Below are 14,110 nucleotides of genomic sequence, written 5' to 3'. Positions count from 1 at the left end.
TCTGCAGGTGGAACTAGAACTGGGTTGCTAGGCAACGGGCTGGGCTTGGCTGGTGTTGCTAGGTAACCGCGCCAGCGGAACTAGAACCTTTTCATCAATATTAAGGAATTACTTACTTATATCAAGCTCCTGAATACTGCTGGAAAGTTACTTTTAAGTAATTTTTTTCTTATTTCAGGTTTTCTAAGATATTCACAGGATCAGGAAAACTAAAATTTTGTGTTTCTGGTTGGTGCAGCAGATTGTCCAATAAACACCTGATAATCAAATAGATTCTCTTTGATTGGGGACAAAAATGTCAGTTTGTTACATTTTCAGCTGCTGTGTTTCACTTTCACAGCAGAAGACATCTTTCCCATGTGTAAGTAAAATAATCTAGCAATTTTTCATGACTATTATGGAAATTTTTACTTAAAACAAGCCCGTATTTCTTGCAGAAATTATTTTTTGGTTAGATTTGTCTTATTTAAAGTGTAGTAAGATATTTGGACTGTAAACTAGACCTAAATGTCTTGTTGCTCTTTCTGAAAATGGCCTTTTTTGAGCCTGTTTGCTCCAGTTAATAATTAATCGATTACAAAATTGGATGACAGTCGTTTTAATAATCCGATTAATTGTTTTGGCAATAATGTTATTATGTAAAAAAGAAACCATATTGTGTTTCATAACTGTGATCTTGGTCTAATATGCTTTGTTTTTACTTAGGATTGGATTTTATGATCGGCAAACTTTCAATAAGTCCAAAATTGTTGTGCTTCACTGGCCTTAAAATTATTAATATTCTGGTTTAACCAGGAAGTTTGACCCTGAAAAGACATGAAACATGCTATTTAGTTGCTAAATTATCTCACTAAATTAAAGGAGTAGCTATGAATAAATACTGCATTATGTAAAAGAAAAGAAGTGACAGTAAAAATGTGTTTGCTCGCATTTTTAACTGTGAAAAGAAGAAAACGAAGCCAAACACTCGTCTTCATGCTTTAAACATGTCAGAGACGGCTGCTGCTTCCTGGTTAGTTATGGATGATGCTTTGGATAAACGTTTGACCGTGAAAACACGATTTCACGGTCATGACGGAGGAGGAAGCATCAACACATCTGAAACGTTTTTTAGAATAAACAGCTTCTCCTTCTGGGCATACAGTTTGCTCAAGATCCTCCAAAGTGCATTTAGAGACGCCTGCTTTGAATACATCCAAACACATTTCCCTCCTAAAGATAGCTTTCATTTCCAGGTCAGTGTATTCAGGAAGACCACAGATGTTTGTTTCCCCTGAGGGGAAAGAACGGATCTAAAGACACCTTTAAAGTCTCTGGGGACAGAATTTAAGAAACCAGTCTCCGAAAATAGGATGGAATTCGTGTACTTATTTTATTCCTTTAATCAAAGCAGGATCAAAAAAATATATGATCAGCATTAAACACATCACTGAGTAAAGAGTGAGTGGCAATTATGACAAGGGAGATGATCTGAGAGGCGCTCCTGTTTAAGAATAGTTTGAAGCTGAGACGACTCGGAAAAACAAATCATGAAATATTCATGTTGCATATTGAAATGTTGACGGTTGGAGTCATTGCATTTCTTTTAAGATGCCCAAAGGAAACAAGAGACTGTTATTTATACGTACAGCTAAGCTCAAAACTGTTCATACCGCTGGTAGATTTAAGTCTGAAGTAATCGTTACGTTTCACCTGGTGACTTGATGTTTCAGCTCGACACAGACAGATTTAAGGCTCCACTGCAAAACACAAAATATTACCAAGTAGTTTGGTCTAATTTTTAGTGTCATTATCTAAGGATACTTGAAATAATACAAAGTAAACCTACAAGCAGTTTTTCAGAAAAATGTAGGAGCTTATTTTAAATTAAATAATTCCTTATTGACTGAAAATTACTGGTTCCACTGAAGATTATTTCACTTATAACAAAACATTTTTCTCACGTTCTAAGTGAAGCCAATCAGTTTTAAAGGATTTCTCCCAATTTACAAGATGTTACATTAGATTATTTTATTTTTGTACAAAATCATTCTTTGATGAGGAGAATTTAGTCTGCTCAGTTCAGAAGGTTTTAGGGTGTCCTGTCACTTTAAATAAGCTTCTGCTGGCCACACCCACTAACTCAGCGTTTACACTCAGACGTGAAGATGACTTCAAACCCATGCGCAAATTTTATAACTTTACATTTTTGAAAAGCAGAAGTGGAGCCTCCTGCACAACCAACAAGATTGCACCAAATGGTTTCTGCAATAACAAATCACTTTTATTTTCCAGCAGCCATTGTACAGCAGTAAAACCAGTTGTCTGCTTCTGTTGCTGGGTGACAGGCTGGGCTTGGCTGGGGTTGCTAGGTAACGGTGCAGTGGCGGTTGAATCTGACTCAACATTTAGAGGGTTTTTGAAATGGTACATTTTCCAGATACAAAAAAAAAAAACGTTAACTTATTCCCAATAAATGGCTGGGTGTTTTCCTTTCTTTTGTTTGGTTTTAAGCATTTGGGTTCATTTAAAAGCAGTCGAGACCCAAATGGAAGCACGAAGACATGCACAGTGTGAATTTTGCATAATAGGCCCTCTTTAATTAAGTAATCGGCAGATCCCACCGTTACCACCTTCACGTCTTCCCAGTTGCTTCTAGTTGTTTCCCTGTTACGCCACAACAAACTCACTTACATTTTCACTACCTAGTAAATCCTTGCAGGGTTCTTGGAGAGGCTAGTGGCCAGTTTACCCCACCATCGTCTTTTTTATTTTGGCAGGAAGCGGGTGTACCCAGAGAGAACCACACATGCACAGGGAGAACGACAGCAATGAACAACACTAGTTCCAGCCTAGCATCTGCATTATCAGATTATTCTGTTATTATGCAGAGGCAGCGCTAATAAACCCAGTCTGAGTCGTTCCTGGTAAACTGCTGAGTTGGTATTGTGTGTGGTCTCCGTGGGGACGCTTGGGTGTGCTACACCGATTAGCATGGATCTGTGGCTCAGCGTAGATTAGGCTGGATTGGCCGCCGTTCCTCCTGAGGTTTGGCCGACTCTCTGCAGAAACGCCAGGCCGCAGTTTTAGGCGTCGAGCCGCTGATGGAAGCGTCCGATCCCCCGGAGGGCCGCCGAACGGCGAAAGCTGTCAGCGAATGGCTTGTGTAAGCAGAGGAGATGCGTTTGATGTAGAGGATCGTACGGTTCCCGGCGGGGGCTGAGTCAGTCGCTGAGTGACGGGGAGCCTCAGCCGCTCCTCACGGCGAGCTTCAGAGGCCGGCTGCCCGCCCAGCAGCCCGGCCGCCTGCTGACTCGCTCTTTATGCTCGGTGGATTAGTGACGGATCTCTGGCAGGATCAGTGCTCAGGATGCTACAGCGACAAATGGAGGGGAGCCGTTTTCACCCCCCGACAGCAGCTGCACACGTTTGATCACATCCGTGACTTCACCATAGCGCTGATCTCCCAGCCTGACTCAACCTACTGCTCTCCTTTTGTTTTGCTGCTGCAGATCAATGCATTAACCTTTCACTTCTGAAGCTCTTCAGGTGTTTTCCTCTAAATCGCTGTCAAGCTCCTTCATCTGAGTTTCCACGGCTCTTACTCTTCTTATTATTGCCGTTTATGTGTCTGCTCTTTCACACATGGTAAGCAGGGGCGTGTCTAGATTTTTCTCCTTAGGGGTCCGGGCAGCAGGGTTGGCAGATTTTGCTAACTAGTGCTAACGACATGATTAACCAGATTAATCGTGATGCAAAACGCTAATCTTTGTACAATACAATATGAACTAACTAGCAGTAACTTACCTCAAGCTAACTGGTGCTCAGTTAGCTTGAGCACTAGCTAACATGATCTAGCATGAGAATTGGTTAGCCTTTTGCTAATCAAAGGGGCATGAGCATTGCCACAAGAGATTGTGATTGACAGCGCTAAGCTCCGCCTCCTGGCTCTCTGATTGGTTGTTTCTCATTACCATTGGGAAAAGACAGAGGAGCTAAATTTTTTAACACATCTATTTCCTCCTATACTGTTACATAGTGATAATTTCAATAAATATGTAAAAAAAACCCTTTTTTTTAGTAAAAGTTACATTCTGCAACTTTAATACGTAAAAAAAACAAACTTGAAAACAACAGAAAAACTATTAATGGTCGTCATAAAGCAACAAAAGGAGCTTTTCTGTCATCTACTGACATGGATTGTGGACCAAACAGTAATCTATGTAAGGTGTCAGCTCTGCTGGGAGTGGCCAGGCAGTGCAGCCAATCAGATTTCAGACGCAGCCGGTGCCCGCCCCCAGCTGCCCTCTGTGGCCACGCCCCTTTTCTGTAGATTTAACAGCCTTGCTGCCTTCCTCCTCCCTTGCCTCCTCTGGACCTTACATGTCGGCTCCAACACGTCCTTTGGTTCATCTTTTCTCCACCTGGACCAATCCTGCTCTTCTTCTTTCCCCTTCTTTCTCTTCTTATCTCTTCTTCCCCTCATCTTGTTCTCCAACGAGTCGGTGCCCACCCCCACCCCACCTTCTTGGCTCTCCAATCATATCTTTTGAACAAGTGCTGATTAATGACATACACAGACTGATGAATAATTCAGCAACAAGAGAGCGAGAAAGCAGAGTAGAGGAGGAAAGGGTGACGAACAAAGCGGTAGATGCTGAAGGAAAGAGTGCAGAGGAAAAGACAGCGAGGAACGAAGGGTTGAAATGTAACGGTTAAATAGACGATTAGCTTGTTTCACCTTTGACGTTATTACATCTGGGGTTGAAACAATAAATCAGATTAATCGTGATTAAAATAGGTTTGTTGCATCTTTATGTGATGTTATCACACATCAAGCTGAAACGATTAATCATATTAACTGCAATTAATCGCGATTAAAATAGGCTTGTTTCATCTGTGACGTTATCACCACATCAGGCTGAAAAGATTAATCAGATTAATTGTGATTAATCATGAGTAAAATTGGCTTTTCTCATCTTTATTTGACATTTTCACACATTGAGCTGAAACCACTGATTTAAATAATTATCAACTAATTTAGTAATCAATTAATCGTTAACTGGAGTCCCCCAGACAACCTGCTAAGCCCGGTGGTTCGGTGCGAGGGCCGTCTTTTTGAGTTAGAAACATTTAAAGTTGACAGGAAATTTGAAAATATCACCTAATGATTATGGGTTATTGGAAGATTAATATCTGAACACCAACTGAAAGTCTTAGAAGATGCAAACATTAAAAAAAAAAACTTAAGTAAATAGTAAATGCTAAGCCTGGTGGAGGCACAAGTAAAGCCTGGTGGCCCACCAGGCTTATAATACACTGTGGGAACCCCTGGGAGTCTACAGGCTCAAATAAAAGGCCTTATGCTGAAAGAAACTCATATTTAAAGCAGTAATTAAACCAAAAAATATACACATTTGCATCCAAATAATAATAATTTAAAAAAAATTTATTTTCTTCCCAAAACTCCTCAAGAGGCAAAGTTTTATCTTAGCCTGGTTCAAATTCTGGAAAAACAAACGTCTTTTTGCTTTCCTATGTCAGAATATTAGGGCAATACTGTAAAAATAAGAAACATAAATTTCAAGAATAAAGTTGTACAATAATAAAGTTGTAATATTACGAGATAAAGTCAGAATATTACCAGAATATAGACAAAATAAACTCAAACAAGTTTGTTCTCATAATATTTTGGTTTCATTCTTGCAGTTTTATGACTTTACTTTTGTAATTTTTTTTTATTCTAATAATTTTTCCTAGTATGGCCCCTATACTCCGATTAATCATTTAATCCAAAAATTCATTTAGGCAATAAAATGTTTTCCTTATTTTAAAAGGGCCTAATTTGTTTCAATGTATTTCTAATATTGTACAAAAAGGCTAAACTTTATTTTTCCGATTGATCGTTAGAATAATTGATTAATCAGTAACGGAAATATTTCTTAGTTGCAGCTCTATCTGAAGTTATTGTCTTGTGACGCCTCCAAAGCAGCCGTTTAGGAAGCGTTTTCTCAGTTAAGCATTTCTAATCTGTGGTCTGGAAGAAACCCAAGAGGGCAAAAGATGCCATTTTTGCTGCGAAGCCTCCGGTGGACAGGCCGGCGCACACAGTCTGCAGATCTGTAATGAGTCTGCTTGGTCGACACACTAACCATGCATATTCATGTTCAGAGCTCTGGGACTCGGTTCAGTGTGAGCTCCGATTGGTCCGATTCCGTCAAGACAGTCATCAGACCCGAAAGTGCTATTTATAAAAAGACTTCAAATGGTTCCAGGATAAGAATAAATATTCATTGTATATTTAGTCTATTTATCTATAAATATTAATGCAACCAGCATGTGCAGAAGTTAGAAAGCACATGTTTGCTATCGCAGTTGTGGTCAGAAGCATGAAGCCGTAGAAAAGCTTGAACATTTTCACATTTTTTCACATTTCAACCAAAACTTCAGTCTGTGCTGTTTGGTGATAGACGAACACGAAGCTGTGCACAGCTGCAAAGTGGAATCAGTGGTTAACATGCTCCCGCTAACACGCTAACATGCTAATAGCAGAGCTAATTTTTCCTTTAGCACTTTACCTAACGCTGAAAACTTTAGTGCACTTTAACACATTTTTCCTGATCATTTCTGAAGCACTAATTTACTTGGCTATTCTGTACATTTTCAGTTGTGTTGGAGCAGTTAGCATTTTTTATTCATGCTGCTATTTTGAAGTAAGCAAAGACTGTTAACGCAATAGTTTAATTTCCTGTCTTCTTTTTTTCCCTTTATTTCAAACAGGAAACATGAAGGTACAAGATAAAACACAGACAGTAGAGAACTAGATATAAACATAAATACAGATTCTAAGGGCAAGAATGAACAAGCAAATTCTAAACTCAAAATTAAATTGATGATCATGGTTTGTAATGTGAACTTAAGTTAGCGCGTTAGCAGTAGCTTCAGCCAAATGCTGGCTTAGCAGTTGAGATTTAGCAAATTATAATGTTTAAAATTCTTGGTTTAGGGTTTAGCACAACCAGCTTTTAAGTGAGCGGTGCTCCCCACTGAATGGAGGAACTGGTTTTCAAAATGTTTTAAAAGTGAAAGTCTGAAAAAGACAACACCCATATGTATTTACAACTCCTTAGCCAGTACTTTCTAATAACTTAAAGTAGGCTATTCTAACCTTTTCAGAGTGTTTGTCCTGCTGGAAGGTGAAACAGTCTCAGCCTCTAACAGATTTCTTGCTCCATCCATCTTCCCATCAACTCTGACCGGCTTCCTTTTCCCTGCTGAACATGGAGGGTTGCATGTAGGCCAAAAATCTCTATTTTGGTCTTTTCTGACCAGAACACCTTCTTCCACTTTTGCTGTGTCACCTACATAGTTTGTGGCAAACTGTAAATAGGACTTCTTATCTCTGTCTTCAACAAAAGCTATAATTTGATGGAAGATTTTGGAGTGAACAGTTATGCTCCTGCTGAAATATTCCCCCACCTGAGCTATGGATAACTGCAGCTCCTCCAGAGTTACCTTGTTCTTTGGTTAATGCTGTCTTTGACTGTAAGTTTAGGAACATACAGATGAATGGAGCAGAAGCTGAAATGAAAACCAATTAGCCATTTCAAAGCTAACAACAATGAATCAACTGTCAAGCATGGCAGTGGCAGCATTATGTTGTGGTGCTATTTCATTTTTCAGTGTAACAGGTGCATTACACAAACTCAGATCCAGCAGTGGACAGTGCTAACTAAAAAGTTAGTTCTCTTAACACAGTGCTATGCTAACATGTTATTTAGTAGAAGCTAATGCTAAAGTGCTAAATCAACATGCTATTTAGTGGAAGCTAATGCTAAAGTGCTAAATCAACATGCTATTTAGTGGAAGCTAATGCTAAAGTGCTAAATCAAGATGTTATTTAGTGGAAGCTAATGTTAAAGCTGATGATGAAAGTTTACAAAACAACCAGCTATATTAACACTTCAGAATTTACTCTTGAAAAGTAAATTTAGGGGAAGCTAAGTGTGCTGAACATTTTCAATGTTAGAAAAATTCTAAAGCTCTAAATGAAAAACTAGCTCTGCTATTAGCATGTTAGCGGGTTAGTGGAAATGTGCCAAGCGCTGTTTAAATCAACAGTTGTACACAGCTGAATTGATTTCTGCGTGACGCCAGCAGGCCGACATTAAACTTCTGGACTATTCTTGACTTCAGTCTCATTGAAAATTTGTGGATGACCTTTGACATCCACCAATTCTGAAAATTAGAGTTGTCAGACATCCAGCCAAGCAAACTAGTGTATCAGACATTAGCTTGAAGAATTAATTTAGGGGAAGCTAAGTGCTAAATATTTTCAAAGTTAGCTAAAGAGCTAAATAAAAAAATTAGCTCTGCTATTAGCATGTTAGCCGATTAATGTCAAACAGCTAGACGGCTACATCTAGACACATTTGAGTGTTTCTATGGGACAACAGAAAGAAATACACGGCTAAGTTAATTTCGGAGTGAATCAAACAGCTTCTGGATTAGCCTTGACTTCAAATCTTATTAAAATTTGTGGATGATCCTTAAAAACTGGGCCTGTTCAAAGAAATCTACTTATTATCCCGTTAAATCAGGATGGCATTCGTGCTGAGTGTATGTAAACTTCTGACTGTTTGATGGGACTGATCTGGACTTCACTCAGTCCAGCGTTTTTGCTCGAATGAGTCATTCTCTCCCCACCGTCTGGCCCCACGCTCTCCCCCACTAACCTGTCACAGATTAAAAGGCTCATAACTGTGAAGAAATGCAGGATGACATCACTGTGGGTGTGTTTTTTTTTATGATTATTAATTGCCATCGTCATCATCGCCTCCTCCCGCCTCATCTTGTTTTTTTCCTTCCTGCCAGCGTTTGCCCCCATTTCCAGCTCGGATAAAAGCTTCAGAGAATGGCTGCAAATTACACTTTACGCCTGCAGCCGCTGGCGTTGATGTGTGATTTGTAGATGTTGTGGTAACGGTGCTTTGGTTTGGCATATGCATGATGTGTTAATAGCATGCGTCTGGAGACGAGGTTGTTGTTTTTATTCATCTTGGCGTTGTTGTGGCACCAGAAAGATGGATAAAGCTTTTTACGACGCCACATGACGAATCCTGCCTCTTCACTTGGGCTTTGCTCGTTAATTCGCCTCTTAAGGTGAATCATGATTGTTGCAAACCCCAAATTGTTATTTGGGGATTTTGTTGTGTTGGGATGAAAATAAAAACCAAAGATGTTGAACTTATAGGTGCTAATCAGAAGCTACATGTTCCTCCGATCCGATTAATATCTGTATTGATCCCAATATTGTAAAAAATCGGTGAATGATTCATAACAGCAGATCTATTCAGTCTATTTCTATGCTTTAATATGTTTGTTTGCGTCATATTTAGATTTCCTAATTGCACTTTCTGATTGATTTGAAAGGTTTGTTGCAGTTTTATTTTTAAAATGTTTGACCACAGTAGTCAACTTGTTGTTTTTGTCCGTTTCTGCGTTTCCATTACAAATGTGTGAATCTTTTGCTAATGTAAAAAATAAATAAAAAAAAACAATTTCACAATTCCTTTGTTTCCAATAATGAGAAAAATGATTGTAATCACACGCAAATAAGTTTTTTATGTAATAAGTCAGTAAAAAAACTTGGAGCTCCGTCATTATGGAGCTACTTCCTGTCGTCGTCGTCTTTGTGGTTTTTGCTAGTAGTAACATCTGGTTGTTGATCATGTGACTCGTGTAGTACTAAAAAATTTTTTTCCATCGCAGATTTGCAAAATAAACCAATTTTAATACAGCCAAAATAAAAAACTTAACCAACTGAGTTTTTTCAAAATTGCTGCATTTCCATTAAGCAGGTTAGTTTTCGATTGTCAAATTGTGCATTTAAATATTCAGTTATTGACTTTTATCCTCCCAACTGAACTGACTGAACAAATTAAAGTTGTCATTTTTACAGGTTTGACAAACTGTCAGTTGGTGCAGAGTCATGAAATTAATTTGTAGTTTATTATATTTATGCCTGAGTTAAAAAAAAGAAACATATTGAGTCTGTTCTGATTTCTGTATTGATAACAGAAGTGAAAATTTCTACTTATAAGTTAAACAAAATGCATCCCTGACGTAAGTGAAGTGATCAGATATTGGAAGTGGATCGGTGCATCGTCGGTCCTTCAGGTTCTTTATTTCGCTCCGTTTTCTGTTCCCCCCTCTGCAGAAATCTCCGTCAGCCTGCTGTCGGTCATCGTGACGTTCTGTGGCATCGTCCTCCTCTCCGTGTCCCTCTTCGTCTCCTGGAAGCTCTGCTGGCTGCCATGGCGGGACAAGGAGGGCGGCGGGCTGAGCCTGACATCGGGGCTGCTGCCCGGGACCGCCGGGCTGGGAGGCGCCGCGGGGCCGTCGCTTTTACCCCCGCTGCTGCAGAGGAAGGAGGGCCACTCCTCTTCCTCGCTCTACCCCTCGCTGGGGCAGCAGGGGCACCCCCACTTCTCTGACCTGGTGGGGCTGGAGAGAGGGGAGGGCGGAGGGGTGGTCGGAGGGCCGAACGAGACCCAGGAGCATTCGTACCTGGATATGGACTCCTACCCCAACAATGCTGGTGAGAAATGCCCCTTTTGCTACAACCTGCAGCTTTTATTTAGTTATTTTTTGTATTAATTCATCGATTCGTTCCAAAATCTGAGCAACTTGAACCTGATTTTCTCTGCCCTCAGTTACAAATTATTTATAGATTAACATATTTGCATGCTTGTTATTAATTTATATTCAGTCATTTTAAATTACTTTCATCACTCTTAGATAAATTTTACAAACTGGAACTGAAGCTCTTTGATTTTCCAGCAGATTTATTTTTTCGTTGTGCGTTTTTGCTGCTGAACGTTGTTCATTATTGTAAAGATGGCCGCCCTTTTCCGACGGCGCTGCTGGCCTTTACAGTCCGGATGTCGATCAAAACACCAGCCTGTTTCTGTTTTTTACTGCTACAGCTGAACTGTAGTTACATTACTTCTCAATACTTGACATTTGCTTGAGTATTTATTTTTTTTTTTTTAGAAAATTTACTTTTAGGAGTATTTTTACTTTTGCTTGAGTAAAATTTCTGGATTTTTTCCCCCCACTGAATGGAAAACAAACATATAAAAAAAATTCACCAGTGACAGACCTGCAGGTTTAGTTAAAGTTTCTTAATCTTAATCTGACTTTTAAACAGTTATATATAGATTTAGTTATATTTTGTTACTTATATAAATTATTGTCATTTTGGTTTTTAAAATAACGAAATTTCCACTTCACTTTATATTTTGTTTCATCTGATGATGTGATTTTTAAGTATTAAATGACTGATAATCTGATCAGATTCTCCAGGGGTGTTTCTGATCTGACTGTGGCCCGAGGGCCATTTGTGGCCCCTGTACTCATTTTGTGTGGCCCCCAGCTGTAATCAATAAAATGACACAAATTTTGGCTATAGATCCAGTTGGAGACTTTTAATTTGTAATCAAGACAAAAATGTTACCAACTTAATTTTTTGACACAGGAAAACGTAAAGAACAACACAAAATATTTTATTTTAACCAAAAAAACACAATACTTTTTCTTTTTATCTATTTATGAAAAGATAAACTTATTTATGTTTTTATAAATAAGTATTAGCAAAAAGTAAAACCAAGTTTATCCAAATCAGCTTTTATTATTTCTTAAACTTGACTAAATATAGCAAAAGTTTTGAAAGAAAGTGACTGAAATCCAGTTCTTATTGCTAAAAATAAATGTATTCTATTAAACTCAAAATAAACTGAAAACTAGATGTTTTTCTTTTAAATCAGAAAACGTGCAGAACCTGTTGCAGTGGATGAGGGCCATTGTAGAAAAAAATACAAATTAGTAAATATCTGCCAAAAATAACCTGAAATTTTCTAGAAAAAACAAGGAAATCTGCTGGGGGGGAATCTCATTTTTAAATTAATATCAGGAATTTTCTACAAAAAAATCTTGAAAATGTCTGAATTTCAAATGTTGAACATTTTTCTATAAAATGTCCAAGTTTTCTAGAAAATTTCTGAGATTATTCACAAACGTTTTGGCGGAGATGTTCTCAGTTTTTCTGTCTGAAACGGCCCAAATGCACCGTCATAAAAATCCCTTTCAAGTTTTGGTTCTGCATTAATCATCAGGCTGATTTATCATCTTCTTGATTTTACGTTCGGTTGTTTTTGGTCCAAAACTACTTTTGAGTCACCAATTTTAACCCACATGACAAAAAGTTTGGACACCCCTGAGTTCCTCCATACTTGAGTAGATTTTTACCAAATACATTTTTCCTCTTGAGTGATTTATTGGACGGCAACTCTTTTACTTTTACTCGTGTTGAAGCAGTTCTTCTCCTACTTTAGTGTAATTCCTGGGTGCTCTGCCCACCTCAGACTGTCGGCAGCGTTAACTGAGACAGACGGGTTTGTTTTTGCTTCTCTAGGGACTCTGAAGCTGAGTCAAACGTCGCCGGATGTCCCCAACTCGGAGGGCGGGGCTCATCCCAACAAAGAGCTGCCCAACGCCCATTCCCAGCAGCAGGTCACCCCGCGGTCAGTCAGCCGACCGATTCCTCACCACTGAACTTAACGCATGCTAATTGTTTAAAATCAATATAATTGAATGTCAACTGGTGCAAAAATGTGTCTGAGCACAAACTGCCAGTCGTCACAGGAAGGTCATCCTCAGGTCAGATTCTGCAGTGCTGAAAGAATCTGCTTGAGTTTGCAAAGTTGCATCCAAAAACAACCTGATATTATTGATTATTGGAGCTTTTTGGGGTTTATGTGCAGAAAAAAGTTTGGTGAAATCCAGGCAGAAGGTCAAACTGAGATGATTAGAAGTGTAATGTTTAAAGAGAAATAAATACTTCTCTTTTGGGCCTCAGAGGTTGTCTCCAAATGTACCGATAAAGCTCATCAAATATTAATAAATAGCTGCCTCTATGTTTGGTGAGTACTTCTTAAAATTCAATAATGATAATTTGCAAAAGAAAAAACTGAATTCTGAATAAAAGCCAGTACAAAGAATATAAAAATATAAAGTGTATTTAACTAAGTTATTCCCAAACAAAATCAATAAATCCCTTAAATATCACAGATTTGACAGCATAAAATTGGCAACAACATCAAATGATCATGAAGAAATTCTACAACAGATGAGAAATTATTAAAGCTCATAACTGGTTCTTAATTTATGCTTCATTCAGTCAGCAGGTAAAGGAGAAAATAACCTGCAGAATCACCAGAAAATAACCTGCAGAATCATGTGAAAATAACCTGCAGAATCAGAAAATAACCTGCAGAATCACCAGAAAATAACCTGCAGAATCAGAAAATAACCTGCAGAATCAGAAAATAACCTGCAGAACCACCAGAAAATAACCTGCAGAACCAGAAAATAACCTGCAGAATCACCAGGCTGCGCAGCTTCTAGTTTCTATTTTTCATGCGTTTTGCTCATATTTCTGACTCCCTGTGTGATTTCAGACCCAAGCCCATGACTCACCAGCTCTCCAGCCCAGATTTCCACGGCGAGGAGAAGGAGCAGGTCACCTGCATCGGGCAGATCAAGCCGGAGCTTTACAGGCCCAAAGGCGACCAGGGCGAAGGCAAGCAGGGCGACACCTGCGGCAGGATCTGCTTCCTGCTGCGCTACGCCTTCAAGTAAGCAAAGCACGGCTGGCTGCGCACTCTGACAGGAGGCTGACGCTAATTTAGCACATTTAGCTGGGAAATGCAGAACTGGGAGCACTGGGCAATTTATCTGGAACAACTTGTTCAGTTTTTGCTCATGTTGTTTTTAAGGTTTGGAAAGTGCTTGATTTCTCTGGAGAGTCATTAAAAGTGCTGATAGTTTTGTAATAAAGTGCGATCTGAGTTTTGGTTTCAACTTTAAATAACGTTTTCCCAGTTTAGGCTTTTAGTCAGATATTTTTATACACACTCAGGTCTTCAGAACTCAAAACTGACTTTAATTTTCTGAGATGAGACGTCAGAGTTTAGATTTTTTTTTTTTTTTTTTCAGAATTTTTTTTTTTCAGAACTTTGTTTTTTTTTTTTTTTTTTTTTTTTTTCTTTGTTTTTAATTTTTTTTTTTT

At 38.7% G+C, this 14,110-nt stretch overlaps 1 protein-coding gene across 2 annotated transcripts in view; it reads left to right on the top strand.

Moving 5' to 3' along the window:
* syt3 (synaptotagmin III) overlaps window positions 1–14,110 on the top strand; it is a 60,799-nt gene that overhangs the window by 14,673 nt on the left and 32,016 nt on the right. For both annotated transcript variants that reach the window (XM_015053065.1, XM_015053064.1), the window contains exons 4-6: window positions 10,199–10,579; window positions 12,455–12,563; window positions 13,500–13,676. In XM_015053065.1, coding sequence (XP_014908551.1) covers window positions 10,199–10,579; window positions 12,455–12,563; window positions 13,500–13,676 — 667 coding nt within the window. The remainder of the gene's footprint in view (window positions 1–10,198; window positions 10,580–12,454; window positions 12,564–13,499; window positions 13,677–14,110) is intronic.

This window comes from Poecilia latipinna, unplaced genomic scaffold (assembly GCF_001443285.1).
Source record: "Poecilia latipinna isolate Pla-1442-1.1 unplaced genomic scaffold, P_latipinna-1.0 Scaffold1158, whole genome shotgun sequence".
NCBI classification, from domain to species: Eukaryota; Metazoa; Chordata; class Actinopteri; order Cyprinodontiformes; family Poeciliidae; genus Poecilia; species Poecilia latipinna.
This window is presented reverse-complemented; position numbering and strand designations above follow the sequence as displayed.